The sequence below is a fragment of the Ischnura elegans genome, chromosome 3, assembly GCF_921293095.1.
Source record: "Ischnura elegans chromosome 3, ioIscEleg1.1, whole genome shotgun sequence".
Classification (NCBI taxonomy): Eukaryota; Metazoa; Arthropoda; class Insecta; order Odonata; family Coenagrionidae; genus Ischnura; species Ischnura elegans.
The window spans coordinates 137,469,791-137,495,981 of NC_060248.1; the positions used below are offsets into that span (position 1 = coordinate 137,469,791).

The 26,191-nt window shown below is 38.6% G+C and overlaps 1 protein-coding gene across 5 annotated transcripts in view; it reads left to right on the forward strand.

Annotated features, from left to right (window-relative positions):
* Nucleotides 1-332: 332 nt before the first annotated feature.
* The window catches only part of LOC124156635 (anaphase-promoting complex subunit 7), a 252,895-nt gene continuing 227,036 nt past the window's right edge, over nucleotides 333-26,191 (forward strand). For 3 of the 5 annotated variants that reach the window (XM_046531296.1, XM_046531295.1, XM_046531294.1), the window contains exons 1-4: nucleotides 337-584; nucleotides 660-879; nucleotides 963-1,144; nucleotides 24,302-24,414. In XM_046531296.1, coding sequence (XP_046387252.1) covers nucleotides 516-584; nucleotides 660-879; nucleotides 963-1,144; nucleotides 24,302-24,414 — 584 coding nt within the window. In that variant the 5' untranslated portion in view covers nucleotides 337-515. Of the gene's footprint in view, nucleotides 585-659; nucleotides 880-962; nucleotides 1,145-24,301; nucleotides 24,415-26,191 lie in introns of all 5 variants that reach the window. The other 2 variants (XM_046531293.1, XM_046531292.1) reach the window with 2 other exon arrangements.

A 26,191-nucleotide genomic window follows, 5' to 3' on the forward strand; every position in this document is an offset into this window, starting at 1 on the left:
CCATTTAAAACCAGTATTGTTGCACTCTCAATTCCCCTCCATTAATGGCCGGCCGGCATGTGATCACAATACTTTTGAAGTAATAAACGTGATTTTCCTCCTTCAGCTCCCAAAAAATATCTTTAAACTATTGTACGTACCTTTAGCCAATGGGATATCCACAAAATAAGTCCAGTTCTGCCTTTTTAACAAGAGATTTAATGCTTCTTAGGTCACACGGACACTCTTCACGCATAAGTCGCCATGCTCTTCAGCAAACACAATCGCACCCCGGCACAGCGTTGCCAAAATTCCATGTTCCGGCCTGTATTATAGGTGGCCATGATACCAAGCATAGAGCATCTACCAAGCCTCCATTCGGAACGACTCCAAAATAACGGAGAAGCGTATTTGCAATTTGATCTTCTGTTGTCAACCGCATATTTTCTTGTGTTCTGAGCAGTGTTCAGTGGTAGTGTTCCAGGCGTTGCTTATTCTGAGTAATTTGTAAAGTGTAAAGGTTAGAATTCAGAAACATGACTGGAATATATGACCATATAAGACAACTCTATGATCAGAATCTACATTCCAATGTCGTCACCCTGGTGAGTAGTTACTCCAATGCTCCTTCGTGAGTAAAATGTACTATGACAGTTATGTTCAAATCCTTTTTCTTTCAGGCTAACTTCGTTCTGTCGGCCAGCGATCACAATCCGGAAATGCTCTCGGCTACTAATAAATTGAAAACGTTTGTTCACTATGCTGATTCTTTGTTTGCTCTTGGACAAAATAGGAAAGCGGAAACTACCTATCGGAAGGCTTTACTATTTAAAAAAACTCTAATGAAATGCAAAGGTGCCAAGCCGCAAGATAATCAGAAAGAAACTATCTCCGATATTGGTAAGTTGTGTCGTCAATATTGAATTACATACGACTTACGTATTTGGATGAGGCTAATTTTCCCTTATCGACGTTTACTTCAGACATAAAATATCAGATTCATCTGTGCCTTCTGAACTTGAAACTGACCCACCAAGCAATAGGATTATTGCAAACTATTCCCGGTAAACAAAGAACTGCCAAAATCAATATGGCCCTTGCGAAGTTGTATCACCAAGGAGGTTTGGAAAGGTCTGCTATTACAGCGTACAAGGAAGTCTTAAGGGTTTGTATTGATTTTTCGCAGCAATTTCGCTCTCTTTCCATGCTCTTTTACACTCTTTCGCACTCTTTCCAAGGGTTTAGAATATTTTTATCTTCCAAGATTTGGCAAGATCCTTGCTGGTAATGTGTATTGCCTTTCTGTAGTACCAATTTGCTGCCTTGTGTGTTGATAAAAATGCATGTGTGTGTTTCTTCATATCATAGGAGTCGAAAAATTCTATTCAAAATGATCATAAGGCAGTTGTGATACTAATTTCAGTGTTTAATTATATGGTTAATGAATATTGCTATTTTTGCTAGACTGGGTAGTGCTCATGCTGTTAACGTCTTATCTTAATATTATATGTTATAGTGATGACATGTAAAAGGGGCAAAGAGAGTGCTATGCTATTTAAAGAGGACTTATGATTACTGTGCATTTTTTGGAAGAGGTGAGAAATCAATGCTCATTAAGTTTAGTTATGTTCATTCATCTCATGCTAATGATCTGGTTGATCGAAAATCATATGCAGGGCGTGTTTTTATGGTAAATAAAAGTGTTGTATCATGGGAAAGCAGAAAGCAAGAGACTGGAGCCATTTCCAACACAGAAACAGAATATGTGGCTCTCACTGAAGGTGCCAAAGGTGTATGTTCTCAACTAATCCTCTCCATTTACACATTCAACGTGGGCCTGATTTTCATGGAAGTCGTCAGAATCGGCTGGTAAAATATGAAAGAAAAATAGAGGTTTTTGCACCATAACTTCCGTTCACGTACTGCTATTTACTAACGGCGCACACACGAGTTGAAAGGGGGAAGGCCATACACACAATCGGAAGACTCGGGAGTGGATATTACGTAGTCATGTAGGGAAGCGGAGAAAGGGCTCCCGGCCCGACGGGCAGCACATATCAGTTGACGTGCTTCGTATCTTGGCCAGGGCGGGACCACGTCCATTGACGTTCTCCGAGCTGAATGTGTTAATGAATTGTATTGGTACCTCCACTGCACAAATGCTCAACAATCTCCCACCAAATAAAATCCACTCATTTAGTACTGCTAGGGCTATCTAGATGAGCGGATTTGATTCGTTGGGCAATTGTGCAGTGGAGGTATACCCACTATCTTTAATGATAACCAGCCTCCTCAAATACTAGCAATGAATAAAAGGTTTAGCTGTAGAATGGAACATGTTGATGCCACGTTATGACTTTGTAAGAGAGTGTGTAAAATATAAAAAGGCTGATGTTCACCCACATAGCACAAAATATCTAGATAATGCCTACAAAATATCTTGAATGTCTTCAACTAATATCTAGAAAATTTCTTGTAATAACTTGTAGATATATTCTAGATATATTGTAAATATCTGAATGTGTGCTTTTTTTGATATCTGCAAGATATCTTGAGCAGATATTTTCAAGATATTCGTATTAAAATTGGATCCCCAAGGAAAATTTAGGGTAAATGACTTCATTATAATTTGTTTTGGTGTAACAATAGTTTATTTTTCAACTGACAGCCAACTGGCAGAGCAGGAGATGAGGGTAGGGTGTCTTCTGGTGATTCTTCTTAAATATTGGAACCTCTCTAGCTTTCGCTTCTTCCTAATAGGGGCTTCCTCCTCTGATTCCAAATTTGAAGTTTCCATAGCAGCTTGCAATTCCCTTTAAGCTCTCTCAAAGGGGTCTGTAACATTAGCGATAAATATTGAATCAGTGTCTTGCAGTATGTAGATCTTGAAGAATTTTAAATGCAAATTTTTGTTGATGTCCTTCATCAGAGCTACGAATTAATGGCAACTAAGCTGATAATTCATAGTTACCTATCAATTTTGGGTCACAGTCTGTTTCACCCTTCCAGCGATTTGAAGCATTACCGCTCTAAAGGCCGGTCCATTTCATTCCTTCACTTTGAAGCACTTCAAGCACTCCTATGAAATGTACTGTGATTTCCAAACGGCAGGGATTTCGACTTTGGTTGCTAGGGAGTTGTTGAAAGACATTTGTTAAGAAACATTTGTTATCAATCAGACATCTCGATCTTCGTCTACAATCGGACGAAAATGGAAGATTTTTGCAATTGCTGACAAATATTTTTGATAGTGAATGAGATATGGGTAATGACGTAAGTAAAAAGGAGAGTGAGTAGGAATCAGAAGACGTAGATGAGGTGGATTTACAAGTAATTTATGCCGTTATAATGATGGGGGAGACGAGGGAAAATCTTGTATTGAAGCCTCAGATTCTTTCTTACGTGGAGAATGCGGTGGGGAGTTACAGTGCACAAACGTTCGAAAGTCATTTCAGGTATTGTCATTGATAACCCTGATCTTATTTAAAATATGGCGTAAAAATAATAAATCAATTGTATGGCAGGTAATGCAGCTTCCGTCCATGATGTGATCGTGTTAAAAAATTCACGGCTCTCTTACTTTTTGAGCCATCAGGAGGAATTCTTTCCAAATGATGCCCGCATCATTGGAGACTCTGCTTATGGTATCTATGAACATTAAATAGCAGAGATAATGGGCATCTGACTTTGCATCGGAAAAACTTCAATGCTAAATTTTTGAAGGCCTCAAAAAGTAATTGAAAGAGCTTTTGGATTGCTCAAAGGACGATTTTGAAACCTGAGAGACAAATTGAAATTAGTTGATGTGGAAAAAACACCGGAGTTCGTCTTGGCTTGTAGTGCTCTCCATAATATTTGTGCAGAAAGAGGAGACAAAACACTCCACTCCAAAAAAAAAAAAAAAAAAGTTGCTCCACTTGATGTGGAAAGAGTACCTATTAACTTTAATGAAAACATAATTAGGATAAGAGGGGTGAATGAAAGTCAGGGAATTGTGAATCAGGTACCTCAGACCTCAGAATTAATTACATTTATGTATTTGTAAGAAATTCAATGCATTATAAATATAATGCAATAACAAATTAAAGAGAACTTACCATAAAAAATGGATTTAACCTCTTCTTACTAATTTTTCATCAATTAAATTAAAATATTATGAACAACCAATTAAAAACTAATGTCACTGATTTTTCTCTATTAATTTCTTCATCAAATCTATCGCTGTTTATTGCAATTCCATATTCTCCTCAAGCCTTTGCCACTCCCTTCATCTATTTTTTTTCTCTCTCCTGTTCACCTATTTACTTTCTTCCATCTCTTTTTTGCGATCCAGCTTGTTATTTTTTCTTTCCTAGTTCATATTTTTAATGAACTCCTCGATAGTTGCCTCGACTCGCTTTTTCTTTGGAATTGCTAGGGATAAATAAATGGATAGGTAATTATGTTACTTTATGGACGTCTAAGCTAATTTATTCAATAAACTGAAGTATCGACACAGTGAGCAAACTATTAAAAGAAAAATCATCAATCACTTTAACGATTAAATCATTAACATCCCTTGAAATAATTCATCGTTTATATTCACTTGCTTTCTGCAGATTGTGATGGCCCTGCATGCGATGGCGGCTCAGGGCCATTGTTCGTGGTTATGGCTGGTGGCTTTACTAACAATTTCTTTCCAAAAATATCACCCATAATCTACAAATTTATAAATAAATTTTTTATATTACTATAGTCTGGGGACTTAATTACTACAATTTTTTAATAATTCAATCATAAAAAAAAGAAATACCTGGTAATAGGGCCATGCTATCGTGCCGTTGCCAGTTTTTCTTTTACTATCTTTTCCCTTTATTGCCAAATAAGTTTTTTGACCCCATGGATTTCAGTTTGGCACGGTTTCGGACTAGGCACAATTTTTTTATTAGTGCCCACCATTATACCTGCAGTTCCCTTTCATATCTTCGCATGCTCTGTATTCCTGAGGGAAAAACTCATGCTCTTTTTCTCTAATAATAGCAGCCAAATAAAACTTTTATTGCCTTTATATCTGCAGGAGGAAATGAATGAGTAGAATTAAATGCTATCTAAGTGTTGTATTATTATATTCAAAACTCACGTTAACAGTTTCTAAGGATGTTATCTGTTCCTTCTTCCTCTTCTCTTCATCTGCTTCCATCTCCCTTGCTTGGACCTCTGGATTAATAAGATCTTGTAGGTAATCAGAATCAGGCGAACATTAAGCCAATTGATAACCTTAATTCATTTTACAACGAATGAACCGGTTTAGATTTGTGACATTAAATATGTAGGTAATTACACTTGATGCAAATTCATGATGGATTCTGTCTGCCTTTATTTTTTATTTTATTTAAAAAAACTAACGATTCAAGGCTCGATTGTTCTCCGCTTCTGTAAGGAATAAATGAAAGTCATCCTTTAACCTATCGCCATCACAATAATTTCTATTTTTCTTTCCATTACTTTCAATTATTAATCTAAACCTTTCTCCGCTACGAGGGTAATGTCTTCTATTCTCCAGATTCATTTATTTATCTCACCTGTGCATAGTAACTGTAATCCTTAATAAACCTTAATTAATTTATTAATCCTTAGGTAATTGGTGCAATTTCTCGCAAGATTGGAAACGATATATTGCATTCGCTCCAAACACTTCACGTAAATGCTAGGGCGTTTGGAGCTATAAAACTTTGATACTTTATGCTCGCTCTCAGGCCCGACCTTATGAGCTTCAGAGCCCTCTAAAGCGTGAAATGGACCAGCCTGCGGCGATTCAAGCGTGAAACAGACCACGACCTTGATCAATAATATAATAATAAATTTTGCTTAAATTGTCGCTGTATGCTCTTTTATCACAAATATTTTTATTTTTTGACGTGTATGTAATTTGTTCAAATAATACTACTGTTAAATTGCTTTCAGTATCTAAAATTCCTTTATTTTCGAAGGCTAAGCAATAGCCATACTTACAAAGACATGTTCTAGACATTTAGTAGATATTTAGAAGTAACTTTGTAACTTAAAAGCGCTTCTATAAACATTTGCCAGAGGAATTGCCTTTGATTTTTTAGTTCATGTGCATACAATGACTTCATTAATCCATCCATCATAAAGCATAACAGTTTCACTTTTTTTCTAGATTCGGGTGTTTTTTGGCTAATTGTACTGGATATAGTATATATATAATAAGAGTTTCCACTCAAAAAAGAAATATTCTAGGAATCTTGTAGATATTTAAAATATCCAAGACATTTAAGATATTTTATTGGCATGTAGTAGATATTTTAGATATCCAAAACATAGAAGACATGCTGTAGATATTTGGTGGTACATATATGGGCAGTACATCCCAATTAAAAAAATAATAGTCTATACCGTAGGAAATGATAGCAAATTAAGAAAAGCTTGGAGAGAGATGGATTTAGGAATAGGATGGGGTGTAATAAAGTTGGTGATACTTGTGAATTATCAGGCTTCTGTGTCTCACCCTACGAAGGGTGCAGAAATGAAAGCATTAGAGGTGTAGTGAGAGGTGTGGGATGAAGATAAATTTTAAGACGACAAAAGTGACAGAACTCACAAGATACAAGACGGCAGGCCTAAAAGTGTGGAGGACTCAAAAATTAGCAAGTAGATCAGTTTACGTAAGAAGGAAGTTGGCAAGAGGACTATAGGTTTAGTGATAAGGCCATAAGATTTAGGATTACCGTGGCTTGAGAAGTATTTTTGAAGAGGAGGTATTTGATGTGGGGACGTTCTCAGTGGAAATGTAAAGAAAAGGCTTGTAAAACCTCTAATTTGGAGCGTGGCACTGTATGGCTCTACAACTTGGCTATTTCACTATGTCACGTGCATAGAAAATGTATTTCATGAAGGCATTTCAATAGATACAGCAAACTCCCTCGTCCAGGCTAATCACGGGGAGAGGCATCACGAATAGCCGGAAGACACATAATCCAAACTTTCACTTAATATGTATCTTGAAATGTCCATAATTTTAATAAATCAATGTATTAATATTTGTGCGTATAGCCTGCTATTTTGGATTGCTTCGTAGACTCATTGAGAGAGGTCTTCTTCCAACCGCAATCTTTAAGCGGCAATAATGTGATTGCCCTTGCTATTCCACTGCTCCATATAAGACCTGATTTCTGGAGACGACACATCGGTGGCTGAATGATGCGTGAAAGCGGGATCATGGATTCGGAAAAGTGGTTTGCATGAGTACTTCAAAACCAATGAGCGAAGTGGGAAACTAGACCGTCAGACACCACGCCACAGTGCACAAGCTGCCCAGTAAGCAACTGCTGTGCGGCATCAGTCCGTGATGACTGAGCGCAATCACACACCGCGTCGCTTGGAAAACAGAAACACAGAGCTCCTGCGAAGGCAACTGCTGCACGCACAGGCCATCACCAGCAGCCCGCTACGCTGTAGAGATTCTAGGAAACCAGTGCTTATAGCAAACCGTTAACGCTTGCAAGTGCCTGTCTGATATTCATGCAATATCTAAATCATTTGTCCCTGCTTCCACTTCCCCACTGCCTTCACTTCTTCTGCTCCCTTCCTCCTGAGTTTGAACTTGACTAGTCACAGAGTATACCTGCCTGAGTGCAACGAAATCTCTGGTTCCCTTGGACTGCATTCAACTGCATGCGAGGCCACAGCAACAGTTGGGCATTTGTGAGGTGAAATGAACAATCAAATATCGAAGATAACATTTTTATTAATTTACGGTTGGCTATCCATTGAAGAATCTTCTAAATTAAACAACAGTTTTTTCTGCCATTGATCATCCTCTGCAATGCTATAGCTGACCTCCTAGTAAACTTGAAATGTTCCTTGTTAGCAACTAAATAAAATAATGGTAAGCCCTAAGCTTAATAGGAAGGGCCAGGTTTGTAGAGGGCAGAGTGAGATGACAAGTCAGACGTCTGGTTCCACTCCTTTAATTCACTGAGCACACAGGTACATTCTCCCCCTCTGACATACAGTGCAAGGCTCTCCTTGCATTTTCCCTCCCGTGTCGCATCCATCTCGTGACCCTCTCGGTGTCTTCCTATTGGCTGGAAAAGGCCGCATGATTATGCGTTTCCTACGCCTTCCCACACCAAGGTACTGCAACGTGTTAAACGGCATAGAGTGTCAGAGAAATACGCAGAGATTGATACCACGCGAGAGGTTGCAAGGTGTTATGAGTTTCAGATACTCGACCCATCGCTTGAACGTGACTCTGTATCTAATTCTTCTGTTACCCTGAGAGCAAAACCGAGCTGACACGAGATGGCAAGCGACACCCTACATAATTCTTCTTTACGAAGGGAATTTGAATAGAAACAAAAAGTCCGTTGTAGCGTTGCATTTAAATGCGATAATCCTGGTGCTCTTTCGTCTGATTTCACTTTTTTTAAAGATCTCAGATTGCATGGAAGGAGTGTGAAACTGATGTACAAATAAGCTGCAACATGGATAATCTGCAGCCTGATAATTGGGAGTGTGCTGTACTCAGTTTTTCCAAATGTCAGAAATCCTGCTGATTTTGCTGATCAAAACATTTGAAATAGTTCATATTATGCTATACATAAGCTCTGTAAAATAGTTAACGTTCATTAATGGTTAGCGTAAATCTATGTACCTATGTACTTATTGCCAAGGAGACAACTAATGATTAGAGGTCCGTGAACCTTTCTCGATCCTTCCTAGTGGGGCCTCTGCATTATCTTGGACTCCGAGGGTAGTTGGTCTCCCTCCTTTCGTGGTGTATAACCCTACCAGTGGCATTGGTTTGCTGTCAGCTCATGCTTTGTTTATATGAATTAGCTGTATGGATGATTGTTGCTTGCACGTAAATTGCAGACTTCCAATTGAATTCCTCGTTTTATTCTGGGTAATATAAGATGAGGGGTACCTGCTCCCTGATTTCGAGATACGGCCCAAGTCCCCCGCTAGTTAGGTCCCGAAACTAAGACTTAGCGAACCTGCGACAGTCATAAAATGGGGAGAGTAAGGAAATGTATATTTTCGGCATTCGTTCTCCTGCGTAGAAAAATCTCCGTCGAAAATTTGCAGCTTTTGTCTCCCGGCTTAAGAAACGTCCTGTCGCATATTTTCGTCGTTAGTTGCGAAGGGGCTGACTCTCTATAGAATGTGTGTACATTAGGATAGTTTGAACCCTCCAGTAATATGAGTGTGTCAACCAGCAGATTCCCATGGCATTTTGGCTACTTTTTAGGCATCGTGTGAACGCGGTTTAGACATCCTCCTGACAAACAAGTCGCCTTATTTTTTGAATCTGTTTCTTTGTGGAAATTATGAATTTTTGTCCCTGTATTCGCCGCTCACCAACGCGGCGAATTTCCGCGGGCCGCCGTTGACGTCACAGCGCCGTGAAATCCAGAGAGTCGTCTCGTCGGAAAGCGGCCTGAATATCACGGTGCTTTCCGGCGCTTCAGCCGGCAGTATATTGTTTCGGCTGAAAGCTGCCTCAATATAGCCCCGTGTGTATTTCACGGCATAGACGGCGCTCCGCCGCTTTTTGCCGTTTTCAGACAAACCAGCTCTGCTCCGGCCATCGTCAACGGCACGGCACCGTGCTTTCAAATAACCATTGGTTCAATGGATGTCTTTAAAAGAGTCGAATCGCGCAGTTGACGGCACGGCGTTGTCGATGGTCAGCAAGGCGCCAATTTCAATTCTGCCCGGCGGTGTGCTGTCTATGGCGTGAAATACACACAGTGCTACCTTGAGGCTACTTTCAGACGCGACGAATTTTTCTGGGAGGGGTGAATCAATTTGCACAGTTGTTCTCTGGGTATTGGAACTTTATTCCAAAAGACAAAAAGGATATGATACACCATACACGAATGGATCTAGCGAACTTCGCACCATGACTACGGCCAACCGACCGAACCGACACACACGTACCGACCAACTTGGACAGACTCGACGGACTGCTCTAGCCCGAGCAGGCCACACACCTTCTCCCACACCGCAATATCGACAGTCAATTGTCACAGTATATATGAGAAATTGTCTCAACTACAACACCCCTCCTCAATTTCTCATACATCTTAAATTTACCCTATGCTTGCAAAACACTTTTGCTGATAACCCTTTTGTCAGTACATCCGCCTCCTGTTCAGAGGAAGGCACATATTCAATGTAGATAACCTTAGAGTTATACAAGTCTTTTACAAACTGATATTTTATATCAATGTGTTTCATGTGTTTTCTCTTCCAATTTTCTACAGTCTGAATACATGATTGATTATCTTGGAAAATTGTTATTGGATCCTTCATATTAACATTCATTTCAGACATCAACACTTTAAACCATAACACTTCAGTCGCAGCTGCCGCTAAAGCAACATACTCAGCCTCAGTAGAAGACAATGCTACTGTACTTTGTTTCTTTGTGTTCCATACAACTAGATCACCATACATTTTCAATAAATAACCAGATGTTGATTTTCTATCAGTACAATTTGCAAAAGCTGCATCGGCATAGCACAACAAAGGTGTACTTGAATTACCTTCATACTTTAAACCAAAATCAAGTGTCCCTTGAATGTACCTCAAGATTCTTTTTAAGCCTTTCCATTGTATTTCAGTGGCATTACTTTGAAATTGACTATAAAAATTCACTGCAGCACAAATATCAGGTCTTGTTCCTAGACATGCATACATCAAACTTCCCACTAGTTCTCTATATGGTTTAACACCAATGATACATTCTTGAGATGTCACATCGTTATCTGGTTGGAGTTCAATTGGAGTACTCACTGGTTTACATGATTCCATATTAAATTTAGTCAAAACTTTCTCTAAGTAATTTGTTTGATTAATAAACAGACCATCACTAGTAAAAGTTACCTTAATTCCCAAGAAATTACTGGTAACACCTAAGTCTCTCATTTTAAATTCACCCATTAACTTTTGTTTCACCTCATTTAACAAATCACTATTATTTCCTGCAATTAAGAAATCATCAACATAAAGCAGTAGGTACATTACATCCACTTCACTTCTCATTATGTATAAACATTCATCAGCTCTACTGCTTTCAAAACCCAGTGCTCTTATAAACTCATCAAACCTTTTATTCCACTCAAGGGGTGCTTGTTTTAAACCATATAATGTTTTTTTGAGTTTACACACTAAACCACTTTTGACATTCAAGCCTTCCGGTGGGTACATGTAAATTTCCTCTTTAAGATCACCGTGTAGAAAAGCATTCTTTACATCTAATTGGTTGACAAATAATTTCTCCTTGTTTATGAGACATAGCAATGCACGAAAGGTTGACAAACGTGCTACAGGAGCATAAGTTTCCTCATAGTCTATCCCTCTTTTCTGTGCACAACCTTTAATTACCAGTCTTGCCTTAAGTCTTTCTACATTTCCATCACCATCTTCCTTAATGGTAAACACCCATCTACTTTTAATTGGTAATTTACCTTGCGGAAGAGAAACTAATTCCCAGGTATTGTTAAGTTCTAATGCATCAAGTTCATCATTAACTGCTGCAAACCATAAATCTTTATCATCCCTATGTTGTAGTTCAGTATAACAATTTGGAACATCATTGCAGTAATTTGTTGCAAAGAGTGACACATCACAATTATTTTTTAAGTTAAAGTTATCAAGAGTATCATCACTCTTTTCTTTCACAGTTACTTCATTTGCAAATTCAGTCTCGTTAGGATTAGTGGCTAAGGTTACGTAATCTTCTAGATATTTAGGTTTTAATTTCACTCTACTACTTCTCCTGAGTGGTTCCTCACTTTCACCACTTCCCTGTTCAATTGGTTCAATCAGCTCAGTACTCTCATCTAAAGATTTATCTTTCCATGCAATATCCCAATTTTCAGTTACTGAGTCATTGTTAGTTTCAACAAAGATTACATTCCTTCCCACAATAACTTTGTTATCTTCTAATGACCACAACCTATACCCATTATCACAGTATCCCAACATAATACATCTTTTGCTTCTTGAGTCAAATTTACTATGTGTTTGCTCCTTCGGTTTGTGAAGATAAGCCTCACACCCAAACACTCTCAATTTGCTTAAGTCAGGACGTTCACCATACCACATCTCCGCAGGGACTTTACTTTCATTAAGGGCTGTGGTAGGACTTCTATTGATTAAGTACACTGCTGTCATCACAGCTTCAAACCAAAAGGACTTTCTCAACCGACTACCAACAAGCATACATCGAGCCTTATCTAGAATTGTTCGATTCATTCTTTCAGCAACGCCATTATTCTCCGGAGTTCCTGGAATGGTTAGCTCAAATTTAATTCCTTTTTCTCTAAAGAATTTCTTTACTTGGCTGTTCACATATTCTGTACCATTGTCACATCTAAAGGTACATATTTTAGTTGAAAAACGACTCGTGACTCTAGCTTCGTACTGTTTTAAATATTCATACACATCAGATTTGGACTTTAGACCAAAAACAACAGTGAAATGTGTATAATCATCAATCAAAGTCAAAATATATTTAATACCATTATACGCAAGAGGAGTTATTGGCCCACAAACATCACTATGTATTCGTTCCAATGGTCTTGTGGTTTGAGATCTCGTTCTATTAAATGGTTGTTTCGTCTGTTTGCCCTGAATACATATTTTACACACATCTAAATTATCACATTTCAAATCACCAATACCATCAACAATTTTACAAAGATGTTTTAGATTTGGATTGCCAATATGACCTAACCTGGTATGCCAAACTTGATCACTTACACTTGAAAAAGCCTTTCTCTCAATGGCACACTCGTCAATGACAATAGGAAGTTTATAGATATTATCCATTCTATCACCAACAACAATATTTGCATTACCTTTCTTGACATAACATTTCTTATTTCGAAAATTAATTTCAAACCCTTTCTTTTCTAGTCTTGAAACAGAAATTAAATTGAACTTGAGATTTTCCACTATTAGCACATTATTCATTTCTATCTTGTTTACTTTTCCATTCACAACTGCAAATGCTTTTATATCTCCTACTTCTTTAGCAACAAGAAAAGTATCTGACTTTGCTACCGTTATTTTTATTGGATTGTCAAATTGTCTAATATTATAGATCGGAGTTCCCACCTTAACAAGATGATCTGATGCACCGGAGTCCAACACCCAGTCACTCTCAGGTGTTGCGGTTTCGCTTACCACCGCTGATGATACTGCCGTTGTTTGGAAGCTGTAGGCAGGTTCCACCTCCTCTTCTGCCACCAAACATGCATCATTTCTGCCTCCGTTGTTCCATGGTCTTCCTCTGCGACCAACTGCTCGTCCACCTCTTCCATTCGAGCGCCCATGAAACGCTCCTCCTCCAGGCTTCCAGCACTGCACCTTCCTATGTCCTCTCAAGCCGCAATTGTGACAATTGAATTTGAAGCTTTCTTTCTTCTCTCTTCCTTCACTTTGGGTCCTCTGGTTGCCCCTCCTGCAGCCAGCAAAGGCCATATTCGGGACATCTCGTTCCGAAGCGACTGAATCTCTTGTCTCTTTCTTGTGTGCCTCGTACTCCTCAATCCTCACTCTAACAAACTCCATTTTCAATTCTGTTGCAGCCAGCGATTGCAGACTAGTTACAACTGTCTCATACGATGATGGCATCGTCATCAGGAATCTTATTACGGCACCGTTATCGTCAATTTTCTCGCCGGTTTGTTTTAGGGAACGGATCAGTCTGTCGAATCTCAGGCAGTATTCGCTAAACGATTCCTCTGTTAGGTCATACACAAGCGTATGTAATTGTTTCGAAAGCATCATTCGACTCATCACAGACTTCTTCTCGAATCTATTCTCTAATGCTTTCCACACGTCAAAAGCGGTAACTTTGCTTTTGACTAGCTCCAGCTGACTATCTTGTATTCTCTGAATTATTAGACTTTTGCATTTCTTATCGTTCCTACGTAATTGCATAATGTCTTTCTGCTTCTTTTCTCGTGCGGACTCGTTGTCACTTGCTAATATTGCGTACGGTTCTGACAGGACATCGAACGACCTTTCAACATGTGACAGGACTTCCTTCTCATCTAAAAACACTTCCATTCTATATTTCCAGTCACTATAGTTCTTCCCGTCTAATAGCGGTATTCTATATCGCTCTTCTTCCATATTAGAAGTTCTAATCCACCACGTGGTCGCAAGTCACTTTCTCACTGTTTCCGGGATTTCTGGAGTTCCTGCGCTCGTAACCCCTGGGCCCATAACCTCTGGGAGGGGTGAATCAATTTGCACAGTTGTTCTCTGGGTATTGGAACTTTATTCCAAAAGACAAAAAGGATATGATACACCATACACGAATGGATCTAGCGAACTTCGCACCATGACTGCGGCCAACCGACCGAACCGACACACACGTACCGACCAACTTGGACAGACTCGACGGACTGCTCTAGCCCGAGCAGGCCACACACCTTCTCCCACACCGCAATATCGACAGTCAATTGTCACAGTATATATGAGAAATTGTCCCAACTACAGCAATTTTCGTCGGCCGCCGTTCTCGGCACGGCGCCATGAAATTCAGGCCGCTTTCAAACGAGACATCTCTCTGGATTTCACGGCGCTGTGCGTGAACGGCGGCCCGCGGAAATCCGTTGCGTCGGAAAGCGGCCAATGCAGTGAAAAAATTACGGCGTAAATGTACGCCTCGAAAAACAATTTCGTTGGAGAAGCATGAGCAGAGGAAAATAATGATGAAAATCGTGTCTGAGTTGGTGAAAATCGCCCATTTATTGGAGAAAATCGCTTACGAAATCACGAAATTCGCATATTCGCGGGAAAACCCCGGAATTCGCGCTAAAATTCGAGTAATCGCATTTGCGACTTTTGCATGTCCCTTCTAATTATTCCTGAGGATAAGCAAGTTGAGTGAAACTACAGAATATATTAAGCACTAAAAACAATTATAGAAAAACTGCAAAATAGGTGTGGTTCTATATGATTAAAATTAGCTTATCCATATTTGTCCGTAGAAAACTGAAATCTTGGTTTGCGTGGGTTTTTGTGGAAAAAATTAAAAGGGACTTCTTAGTTTATGGGTGATACAATGATATAAAGCTCTGTCATCCAAAAGACTTCATTATGAATCTGGAAGTACATACTCATCATTGTACAGGAAATATACCACCAATAATTATTTTCAGATTAAAAATCTGGGGTACTTAAGTGATAAATCTTGAGAAGAAAAGCAGTTAAGACCCAAAGGAGGGTGTTAATGAGGTTAATGTACAACAATAGTTTCACTGGGAATCATGGACCAAACTCCTCCTACGTTACTGTTATGCACTGTTAAATTTTTTGAAAGGAATTAATGCTTGTTAGCACTTCAAGAGCCAGTCACTAATTTAAAAGCTCTACTGAAAAAGCTGGCCATTTTTACTAAATTCATACGTTTTTGAGACGTGAGCATGAAAGCTATATTTATAATGAGGAGCTCTGTAATAAAATTATTGAACCGTGCTCATATTTATGAATGAGTTGAAGAAAATTATTTCTCTATTGTAAATATTTCATTTATTAACAAAAACCTACTATTTTTGAAAAGTTAAAATGTTGAAACAATTGATGTGCAGCCGTAACATAAAGGGAACTGTAAAGGAGGCTTAAAGATTAAATGGGTCGCTTTGCATGCACTCATTAGCGTGGAGAGGGCATTTTCGAATCCTAATTAAAATGCATCCCTAAACACACATAATTCAAGCTCTCACAGAACAGACTGTGGATTCCTTCAGGAAGATTGCTGGGGTTGAGGATATGGTGATGAGGAGGGAAATTACAACTTTGTCTCCTTTCAGCTATGTGAATTTATATTAGCATTTTTCTGAGCCGTCCGAGAACCAGAATTTTGGGATCTCATCATATTAAGCATTACTTTGGACGATGGCCTACTCCTTAAATGTAAACCTTTGCATGCCAAGCCAAGCTATCAAGGGATAAAAAGCATGTGTGGGAACACATGAACACCCGACTTGTCACACATCCAGTAGCACTCGGGAGAAATTCAAATTGGCTGCTCGACCATGGCACTAGTTTACCATTGAGTCCCTGGTGGTCAGTTCCAGAACTTCAAAAATGTTAACACTGTTTATGCCCTGTTCACATTACCATTATTCTCAACCAGCGTAAGATGACGTCAGAAATAGCGTGCGTTCACACTTACCATGGTTAGACACTGGCGACATCTGATGAGTGGTAAAGTAAGTGCAAGTGAAAAATGAATCTACGAGAGCGAATAACCTGTTGGAAGGAAATAGAGAATGTGCAGGGAAAAGTTCTTGTGTTAATTGCAATGATTTTCAACGTATGTGCATATTATGAGCTGCTTATGAATTAAAAATTGCATTCCAGCGTCGACAATCAATGTTCCTTGCTACGTTGAAGGTAATTTAAATGTGTTCGTCCAACTAATCATTTCATCGATAGTGTGGCTTGCATTCTTCTACTGCTCTATTCAATACGAATAAAAGCGAATATTAGTAATAACTAGGTTGATATCAACAACATATTATACTACTTGCCCTTGATTCGGATTTGTTGACAAATCATTGATGTAGGTGAAGAAAATCGAGGACCTAATCTTGAGACTTGAGCCTCAATAGGGTTGTTCACCATTTTTTTATTATTTAAGAAATCGAAAAATCGTGCTTCAGAAGGAGCAATGACAATTATATTATGCTATTTTCTTCATTTTACATGTTTAGAGAAGGCTTTAAACAGTGACAAATTTTACGTTACGCCAAAAAGCCCTACTTCCATCTTGAATTGATGTGTGACGTCACAAGCCTGTAGATGCCCTACTGCAGTGTTGTTTAACCCATGAACGGCTAGCGTGCCCATATGGGCACAGCTGTAGTGGTCTAAAGAATTTCGTATAAATTCTAACCCCAACATTATAGAGTATGCTGTTTTCGCCTAAAATGATTACAATGTATCACTTTATTCGGTTCGTGTGCTTACGGCCAGCATTTATACCAGCAATTGACTGTGGCAGGATAGGTATTCTTACTCACTCTGATCGAGGAGGCAAAAGAGAAAAAATGGCGATGTGTCTTCAGTAAATGCGATTTTTTTCCTTTTTATTTTTTATACTCGGCTAAGTATTTAATCTTATCCTCATAATGAATGTTGTCAACTTCGGTTTCTTTTGCAAGCATAGTAATATCTTTCGTATGAGACAAGGAATTTGAATTTATTTTTGGGTGATCCCATATGGGCACGCTAGCCGGTAGCCGGGGGTGCCTTTTTTGGCGGGTGTCCTTCGCTACAAACGTTGTTATTGGGTCTGTTATCAAATAATTTTGATGTAAAACGCTAAGTTTTTGTCAATCTTTCATTTTTTTCTTATGTCACTTGATTTTATACGCATCAATATTTTTTGTAATATTTCCATTAATTTTTAGTATAAAAAATACATTTTTTACTATTCAACACTTTTATTCATCGTGCTTGCGTTATACTTTACTCAACTATATAGTATGAATAATGATAGGGCTATTTTCTACCACTGGTATACATACCCAAAAATCAAGGGCATGGTGGAAGGGGAAAGGATGTTTGATAAATACAATGATGAAGCTCATTGTGAACCACTTTGTATCGCATATAAACTTTGTAACAATAAAAAGTAGATTGATTGAACCTTGATCACATCGACCACATTGAACTCGTGGTCAAATTTTCCAACTAAGTCCAATCCCTGGTTGTAAGTCGCAAGGAGACAATCAAGGCGAAAGTTAACAAGCAACCATTGCAACCTCAATCAGTTTTGTCCCGAGCAGGATGGAGGAGACAGTAAAATGACCGAGACGTACACATAAGCACGAGATGACGTGTCATCCGCTGAGAATATATTCCTCGAAATGAATTTCACTGAATTTCCGGTAAATTCCTAGTTGAGGTTTCCGAAATGTTCATGACGGAAGAAATTTATTTTTCTTTATTCTATTCAATTCTTTTCTGAGTGGTTATTGCTGTCTGCAGTAAGAGAATTTTTGGGAGAGTGGCGATGATGTCCGAAACACTGTGGTGTATAATGCCATTCACAAGGTTGCAAAATATAATGAGGGTTTTTCACTGTGCAGCTGATAATCACTACGATAACAGCGAAAAAATGTGCACACTTAGGCCATTCATAAATATGATACGGTACGTTTGTTCAGAAAACTATGTGCCAACCCCGGAGCTAAAATACCATAAATCCATGATAATAATTTTGGCAATCATGGCTGCAAACAGTTCATACGGGGTGAACCTATAAGTTTCGGCTTTAAAATATAGTATTGAGTGCTTGAATACTCCTCAAGATTACTTGGTGGACTTCAGCACATAGCAAGGACTGAGTGTTGAAGAGAAAAATAACTACCATAAATTCGTAGGTAAATTCTCTTCGTAGTTGCTTATCATGTTGGACAATTTACTAGAGCAAGCAATAAATGTTTTCCATTTATTTTAACAATTGGTTTACTAGCTTCCCTCTCATAATTCAGTTAAAATCTCAAGGATATGAGGGCACTGGGAGGGTTCTGAGAAAAAGGATACCCAAAAGTTTCCCAATGATCGAAAAAACAGCTAGCTAAGCAGCCCTGCTGCTCCCATGCTTTCGCACGGGAGAAAGAAAGGAATATTGTTGTTGCTAGATAGAAAGACTATTCGGTAGTGACTTTCAAGTCACCTTGCCAATGTGTACACCCACTCACAAAGGTCTTGAGATTCCCACGTGTTACCTCAAAAACTGTACAAGTTAGGCAGCCAGCAATGGTCTCTAGCTACAATATTTAGATGGGCGGAACTGATCCCACGGATCAAAATATCAACAGGTACAGGAATGTTATCAGAGGAAAAAATGGTGATGGTCCACATGAAGCTATCTCCTTGAGGCTGTCATTGTAAATGCCTGGATCTGTACGGAAAATTCTAGTTCAAATATACCGCAGGAAGCCTTAGGCGAGAGATTGCACAAGTGTTTTTGTAACGAAGATGTACCTTTCCCAGACCTGGTGGTCGTATTTAACCTTCCCTATCAAGTGCAACTAATCATAGAAAGTCTGATGACATAAGGTATTAAGACAGAGATAACCAATTTGTCCCGTTTCATAGACGCCGATTTTCTTGTGAAAAATATTCTTCCTGCGCGCGCTCAGAATATGCTAAGTGCCCAGGTATTTGCCTTCAATGGAATTCTGACTATCATACTCTGCAATTAAAAACCCAATTTATAGTTGTCAAAGACTGTACCAGCAATATAGGACTAATTTTGTTAATAAACTCGTTGATAACATGTTTTTTTCATTCAATAACTGTATTCAAAACTGAGTTTTATACTGTTTATTTCTATGAATAGCCAAAAAAAATGTATAAACCGAAAAAAATAAAGTATAATGATATGAAATTACTTCAAATTGTCAAATAAAAGAAGTACTATAGGTAAATGCAAAAATAAATGGCGTATCACACAATAAAAATGAGAATTATGATGGTTCGAGCGATTCGTCTGCAGAATGCAGACCGGTGGCCGGAACGGCTAGCGTGCCCATATGGGCACACCCCCTCTAGCAAGAACGACTCAACAGAACTTTAAAACTAAGCGTTATTCTGAATGCTTTGGGCAGTAATTAAGCAGTTTATAATGGAAAAACAAAATAAAACTCCGAAAAAAAACTCCGCTGTTTAAGGGTTAAGTGGCTCAGCAGGGTTATTCCACTTTTTTTAAAGATCTCCAGCATCTGCCGCCAGATCAGTGTTTAAAGAAAATCCAAATTTATCCTTTAATAAGAGTAATAATAAGCAAAATTACCCTTACTTGTGCATATTTATTGCTCATAATATCACAAATAGCACTACAACGCACACATTTCACGAGCTGTCTTTTTGATACTTATAATCAGTATATTCCGAATCAACTGATTCAATGAAAAAATTGGCTCACAATAAATATAAAACACTATTATGTAACACTAATAAAACATGACAATTGATTTTCCAATCACTCTGCACACACTAAATAAATTTGCACTCCTTGAAGTTCGAAAGGATTCTCCACACCTCACTTCCCACTCATCACTAACGACTTAGAATCAGTTTACGTTATTTCACATTAACATTGCAAAGACAATAAAATAAATAGGCTGAAACAAATTATTAAACTAGCTAAACCAGTTATTGTAACATCAAAAAACTTCGAATTTCATTTTCACTCTTACCGTAACCAAAATATGACCAAAACAAAAACAAACAACAGCGCAACAAAATTCGTGAAATGTAGACACTGGCGAATGCTCAAAATGAATCGGCAATAGGTAATAAAATCAAACAGAGCTTAGAAGCGAACAAACGAATGAAAATTAATATGCATTCGATGTATCCCTTAAGTACAACTAGCTCAAATATGAAACATCCCCTTCGCGATAGTTACATAGATACCTTAGATCGAAATGCATAGGGTTGATTGAACCAGCATGGAAGAAATAAATGGTTTCGTCGAAGATGTTACATTCACAACTCACTTCACTTGTCGCTTCACTCTTTACTTCATCGTCTATATGCAATCATTCACTTAGGGGTACATTAAGGGCACAAATTGTGTTCACTTGCACTAGAGGCACAATGAAAGTTCACTGCACGTAGTTTCCTAGCAAATGCAGCTATACAAAACTTTCAATTTCTGTCAACGCTACATACGTTGCCTGCCTAACTTGAAGATTGGATTTTATGTCGCCTTGATCCATCCGGAAGTTTCATGCGCAACATAGGCCATTTCAAAATAAGGAATAACCTTGGTCAATGTCCAGTCAGCATGCAGAGTGCTCAGCTTGGCATCGAGGGTACAGGCCAGCCAAGCCAGGTGTACAGGCTTTCTACGTCATCACCTCTATTTCAAGATGGCGGACCGTTTTTGGCGGCATTGAAATTGTTCGAATTTTGATTGCTAATAATTCCACCATTACTTTATCAACGCATCTGTAATTAATCCAAATCAAAATGAAATTACATCAGAAGTGATATCCATTCATTTTTTGAGACCGTTCTGATAGGCTTGAACAACCCTATTGAGACACACTTGTGATTTGGGATGGAGATACACTTTTCACTGCATTACATTCGTAGCAAGTATTGTTTTCTGATTTTGACAAAGGATATGATCCAATCTGATGCTATACCGTAAATTAAAACTCTTTTACCTCTTCTTCAAATGTGGACGAATAACTTGCAGAAATGTGACGATTATTCAAATTTAATTTATGAAATAAGAGAGAGAACGTGATATTTTTTGCGATATGTAGTATCACCCGACGTTTCTAAATTTTCTATAGTTATATCTTACTAGCCGTTAGCCTGATATTTTATGTTGATATGGGAAGAACTTTTGTTCAAGGATGATCATAAGTGATCTTTTTCAAACTGGGACTAAGAACTCTTACCAAAACATTAAAATCATTATGACCTTTGGATTTTTATTATGGCAGTTTCGCACATTTTACTTAATTCTAGCAAAATATTTATATAGATTATTCAATCTGCCCGTAACAATACAATATGAGCTAATAGCTAATTCACTACGAACTATATAGTATATCACATAACTTAAATCAGGTTTAAAATCTCATAATATACAACAAATTACGGAATGAATCAATAACACTTTCCTTAGAATTAATTCTGACGAATATAATTCAACAATAACGGCCGTCTCTTCTTCGAATGCTTTATTTTCTGTTTTCTTTCCTCCTATCCCACTTCGTTGCTGCTTCGCCTTCTTCTTTTTCTAACCAGCTTTTAACCAACTTGCGTTCACACACGCATGAACTACCGCCAACCATGGTCGGAAAATGGTGGTCAGAATCCCAGCCACGGTTAACGGGAACTTGCGTTCTCACCTCGTTTTGTAACCATGGTCGGGGCTAACCGGCATGAAAAGAACGTAGTGTGAACAGGGCATTAGCGAAAGGGCGAGACTTCTATATCACTGTATGGTATATATTACCTTTGTTAACCTTTAATTTTGAATAGGTCAATTTGAAGTCAGTATATACTTACATATTGTGAATACCGTATAAGTACGTGTAAGGGGCGCACCTTTTTTCCCAGAAATTGCAGCCGAAAATGAGGGTGCGCCTCTTACACAAACTTCTTATATTCCCCCCTCCCCTTCACCGGTCGCAAGTCTAAGGGGAACTGAGTGGCCTTGGTTTTCAGTGTGAGTCAGTCATGTAAAACCCTGGTCAAAAATAAGCGGCAGGCAGGGGAGTTTCTCCCTTAGTGACGTATTTTTAAAATGCCCCTGTTTTCTGTTCTTGTAAGCATCGCGCCGTCACGTCGGTACCCCAGAGGTGAACATGGAAAAGATCGCGCGGGGGTTTTTCGCTCCAGAGGGTGCGCTAAATTTACTGCCACGAGTGGGCATCCCGCGGCATTTATACTGCATATAGTAATCGGTTATCAAACGTAGAGAAACGCGTATTTTTGAATGACATACCTGGTCAATAGTCAATATCTGTCTTGCCGAGTAATTTCCATTACGCTGAGGAACTGATTTTCCAAAAATCATCTTCAGACGCTAATATGAGGATTATTGCAACTGAAAATGGTATTGGTGCCAAAACCTGCGCTTTAAAGTATTCGAACGAGTGTGTTCATTGTTGGACTAAATTGTGGATGGAAAAATTTAGAAATGCTTATAAGTGAAGAGCGCGGAAGGAGAGGTCCATGGGAAGGAGGGGAAGGAGCGCGCTCCCTCCCCTCCGTATTTCAAGCTACGAGGCTATGAGCGAAGGAGCACGGGAAGAACACGTCCGATCTTGCATGTGACGTCGTTGCCTTCAAAGCGAAGCGGCGAAGGCGCAGCAATGTGATATACGCAGTTTGCGTTGCCTAAAGTTTCCAGTCCGTCTCGTCTTGTTTGAATGCGCTTATGCTACGCTTGTTTCTTCCGAAATTGTCCTGTTTGGACTATTTTGAATATTAGTAGCCTTGTTATAACTATAAATCTTTGTGTCAAACAATTAGAGCTTAAAAAACTTAAATTCTGTCTATAATAACTGTCGAAATTCCAGGCGTACGTCTGCAACACTGTGCAATAGTATAAAAAAAATGCCGCAAAAATGTTTTCTTCGTAGCTCCGATGCTCAAAATAGGGGTGCGCCTCTTACACACGCTTATACGGTACTTTTTCCATAATTGACAGCTAATAATAATAATAAAAAGGTTGTGGAACAGTACTGGGTTCTATTTCACCATGAACATTTCATCGTCCCTCCTAGTAATGCCCAAATCAGTTGATTCTTTTCCATTATTATTTATGCCTCTTAGATCTCCCAGAAGTATTAGGTTTTATTGGCACCACCATGGCTGAGTTTGTCATTCTGTTGTTACAAATAATGGTGAAGTGGCTATGTGACTGATGGTTGCTTTTTTCAAGAACTGAATCAATGATAAAAATTCTGACCTGCACATATTCTGCAAATGTATCGGGAAAGCTACTGGAATTTATTGATGTTATTTCATATGTGGATTTTTGTCTTGCCGAGTTGAATGGTGAACTCAGTCATCTGCAGTGGTAGCGATTGTTGTAGACTGCATTTTAGTGGACTCCCATGTGAAGCATAACTACTTTACGGCTACCAATTAGCTTTTTTGAGCTCGTAACTAAATCCATTTGATTCCCAAGATATTTTTAAGCTTCTATTTGGCCGAAACCTACATCAATCGATGACATAGGAATTGCTTTACCTTACCATACCTTAACTGTTTTGTTCTGGGTGACCCTTTCATTGAAGAAGTGTTGCCATATTGTTCAGGGCAAAATTCGAGGATGGAAAATGAATTTATGCTCGTAGTTTAGGTGTAAGTGTGTGCAGATTAGTTAGTCGGCTTCATAATTAACTGCAAAGAATCTGCGTTTTTGCTGAGATGAGCAAAAGTTGGGGCTGAAGTGTAAATGCTTTGTCAGAGAGAAAAACCAAAGGGAATTTGAAGGAGAGTCGTAAAAACTATAAAGTGCATGCACCTTTATGTTAAACTGGAATATTATTCCTTAAAAGTTGAAGATTCAAAAGGTGCAAGCAAAAAAGTTGAACAAGTAATCATTTTTGGCCTTTTTTGTGCCATTTTTTCCTAATTTGCAACCTATACTTTTGATTACAAACTTGAGATTCAGACCCCAAAAATCACATGAGAAGAAGAAATGTAAACTACTTGTACACTTTTCTGTGACATGACAGTCAAGACTAGTTTACTTTTATGCTGTAAATTTAAATCCAAGTTCTCTTTATCTTCTGAACAGGAGTGTCCGCTTGCAATGGAGGCTGTTGAAGGTCTCCTAAGTCTTGGTGTCAAAGGTGTCGAAATAGGCTCTTTCATGCTTGAAGGAACCTCAACATTGCCCAACATGGAGTGGTAAATTATTTGATTTTCTTGTTGCTGATTTCTAGCAGTTATTTTTTCTTCATGTCCCTTACTTGGGTTGAGTGATTCAATTCTCATTTCTTGATACATGTGCATTTATTTGTCATACTCAATGATGTTTTTCTATTTTATAGATACCATGTAGCTATAGGTATTGTCCATTGTTCTGACTCTAACCGGTGTAAAAACCACTGCTCTGACATTTGGTGCATGCCATTTGGTACAAATTCTTTAAAGGAATTTCTTTTTGTGGCTTTTACATGCATTGTGTATTTCAGTGCTCATTTGCCATTATCTTACTACAGTAAATTTTCGTTACTACAAACTTCACGGGACCGAGAAACCGTAGGTTTGCCATAACAAACTTCGTAAGAGCGTTTCTTTTAGGAATCATTGCAAAAAAACATACCTTGCCTAAATTCCTTGACTCTAGTTGCACCTAGGAATAGCTTCAGAGTAATTTGTATGACATACACGATTAAATTATGTGCCAATGCAGTAAGTCCTTGACATACTAACAAGATATGTTTCCAGTAGAGATGGGTTGGTTCTGGTACCCTGTTCTCAGTACTGTCAGTACTTGGTCTGTGGAACCGGTACATATTGAGAACTGATCACTTAAAGTTGGTACTTTGGAACTGGCTAGGGATGGTGGTGAGGATTTGAAATTGACCCCTATACCCATAATGGCCTGCAGCACATTCAAGGCTATGGCCAGCGTCTCACACGAGATTCTTCCAGTTTTCATTCTTGACTTAAAATACCATATTGTAATGGAGCATAATTGGCAATTCTTTAAAACTCTTCCATGTGATCAATCTACTTTTTGTTGATGCGATCGTTGCAATATAATGATGTAATCAGATGGCAATGAAGGCCACCACACACCTAAGCCACGGTGCGTGGCTAAATCACAATGTAGCGCTTGGTGCATCCACATGCATGCACTAGAGCCATCTGACTGGCAGCCCCGCGGCCTGTGGAGCAGTTGGCCTCCGCAGTGGTGACCAAACACATTTTGAGTTTTGACTGCAGGCCACGGAGGCTGATGCCTGCTAAGTTACGTTCTAAGGTACTTTCTAATGTCTTGCTGTGACAAAACTGGGCTATGGAAATGTAAAAAAGTCGTTTTTTTAAGTTTTTTAATTAACTTTGGCAAGAGTTCATCTTTGCTTTTGCTATCACTGTGCATTTTTTTGGTTGTCATCAGATGACAATTACCTTGTGAAAATTTTTAATATTTTTCGACCCACTTCAGCTCTAAAAATTGGTGGTACTTAAAAATTAATCCCATAGAAACTCGTAATTATAATTATTTCATTTGCCGAGAATGGCAGTGAAAAGAAGGTTAAAAAATATGCACATATTACTTTCTGATTGCATGGCGTCCAATGTTTTGTTTCTTTTGAGAGTTGCTCGTCAACAGGCATATTTAAGGGCTGGTTATTTTGTGGCTCTTGCCAACATGGTACCAGTTGCATAAGCGTGGCGGCAGTATGTGCACAGTGGTGCCCGTGCGGGCTTAGCTGCAGCCGCTCTGTTTATCCGTGGTGTCGCTCTACCAGGGTGTTGAACAGTTTAAGTGTCGAGGTTATGAGAAGTGTGACTGGTAGGCATGCAAATAACTAGTCAACTAAAATAAGAATTTTAGCTACATTGCAGAATAGAAAATATATATGTATAGAACTGACTCACATGTTACTACAAATCAACAGATGATGTCATCAGAAATTGGGGGAGTTTCACTATTGATGCTAATCCTATGCTA